This window comes from Plasmodium brasilianum, chromosome 11, assembly GCF_023973825.1.
Source record: "Plasmodium brasilianum strain Bolivian I chromosome 11, whole genome shotgun sequence".
Lineage (NCBI taxonomy): Eukaryota > Apicomplexa > Aconoidasida > Haemosporida > Plasmodiidae > Plasmodium > Plasmodium brasilianum.
In genome coordinates, this window is record NC_090124.1 from 6,214 (window position 1) to 7,702 (window position 1,489).

Consider the following 1,489-nt stretch of genomic DNA (forward strand, 5'->3'; position numbering starts at 1 on the left):
AATTAAATTTTTCAATAAATATATCTTAACTGTACTCTTATATATTAATTTTAACACACAAATAAATTTACATTATAAGAATCTATTTAAATTTACAAATATATATATTAATCCATAACACTTACTTTAGATAAAAAACATATTAATTTATAATCTGAAAAATAATAAAATATTTAAATTCGCCCTAAAACATTGAACATAATTTTTTAATGTCTTCTATAAGGATTTCCAAGAATATGCAAGTTCAATAATTAAAATGAAGAAATATGCTTATTATATGACTAAATATATATTACAATTATTACTTTATAAATAATAATACTGTACAGAAATAAGATTATTACTTATTACTCATTTTATCGTTTCCTCTTCATAATTTTTCTGTGTTTTCTAATTTTTACAAGGATATAAATAACTCCTAACGCGAATATGGTAAAAAATGTAGAGATTATAACGGAAAATAATATTTCATGATCATTAGTTACTTCTGAAATCAAATTTAGATAATACTCTATATGTGTCATTAAACCCCAGGAGAGGAATATAGCAGGTAAAAAAAATAGTAATCCATACTCCTTAAGTAATATCTTTCTACAAGAATTATTACTAATTGACGGGTTTTTTTTAATAAAATCTATATAATCTAGATGTTTGAATAACTTTCTTTCAAATAGAGTTAAGTATTTTCCTCTATATTTTAATATTCTTTGTCTTATATATTGTTTATTAAATTCCTCCTTATATAACGAACTTTTACTTGATTTTTTACTTGTTCTTTTGTCCCATTTATCATAGTTTGTTATAATTTTTTCTTCGTTCTCATTGTTTTCATGTATCATTTCTTTTAAGTTTGCAGTACTTAAGTCCTTATATTGACTACATTCTTCTAGCAATCTACCACTCTTTAAATCTAATTTTTTCATAAGCTTGTACACTCCTATAAACTTACATAATGTACTCTAAAAAAAAAATAAATATTTACTACTTAAAAAAATAAATAATTTCATTATAAGATATAATATTAATAAAAATAAAATGAGGAAAAAATAAAAAATACATATTTCCTTAAAAAATACTGTTATACCAAGTCACTGTAAAAATAACATATCCAAGATAAAACGATAAAAATAGAAGTTTTTATAATAGAGAATGACTTATTTTTTTGTTCCATCATATAGATCAATAAAAGTGCAATATACTCAACAAGAAAATAGTATATAACAATATAATTTCCTGATAATTATAAAAGATACTAAAAATATTTGCTTAATTTTCTAATTACTTTTTCATTATTTTCTCATAAAAATCCAATAAAATTCAAAAATATAATGCGTTTTACGATAGAAACAAAGAAATATAATAATTAAAAAGTATTATAAATTTTTTATCTTAATCTTATTTATAAAAGCACAATTTTAACTACAATAATATAATTATACAATATTCATGAAAAATCAAAGTATATAAATTATTTCGTAGTAGTGTAATT

The 1,489-nt window shown here is 19.9% G+C and overlaps 1 protein-coding gene across 1 annotated transcript; it reads right to left on the reverse strand.

Moving 5' to 3' along the window:
• Positions 1–356: 356 nt before the first annotated feature.
• On the reverse strand, positions 357–1,171 carry MKS88_003487 (uncharacterized protein; the record flags this gene model as incomplete). Its single annotated transcript, XM_067216582.1, has 2 exons — positions 357–959; positions 1,085–1,171. 2 exons carry the CDS (start codon positions 1,169–1,171, stop codon positions 357–359), a joined length of 690 nt encoding a protein of 229 aa, XP_067072302.1.
• Between the last annotated feature and the right edge of the window lie 318 nt (positions 1,172–1,489).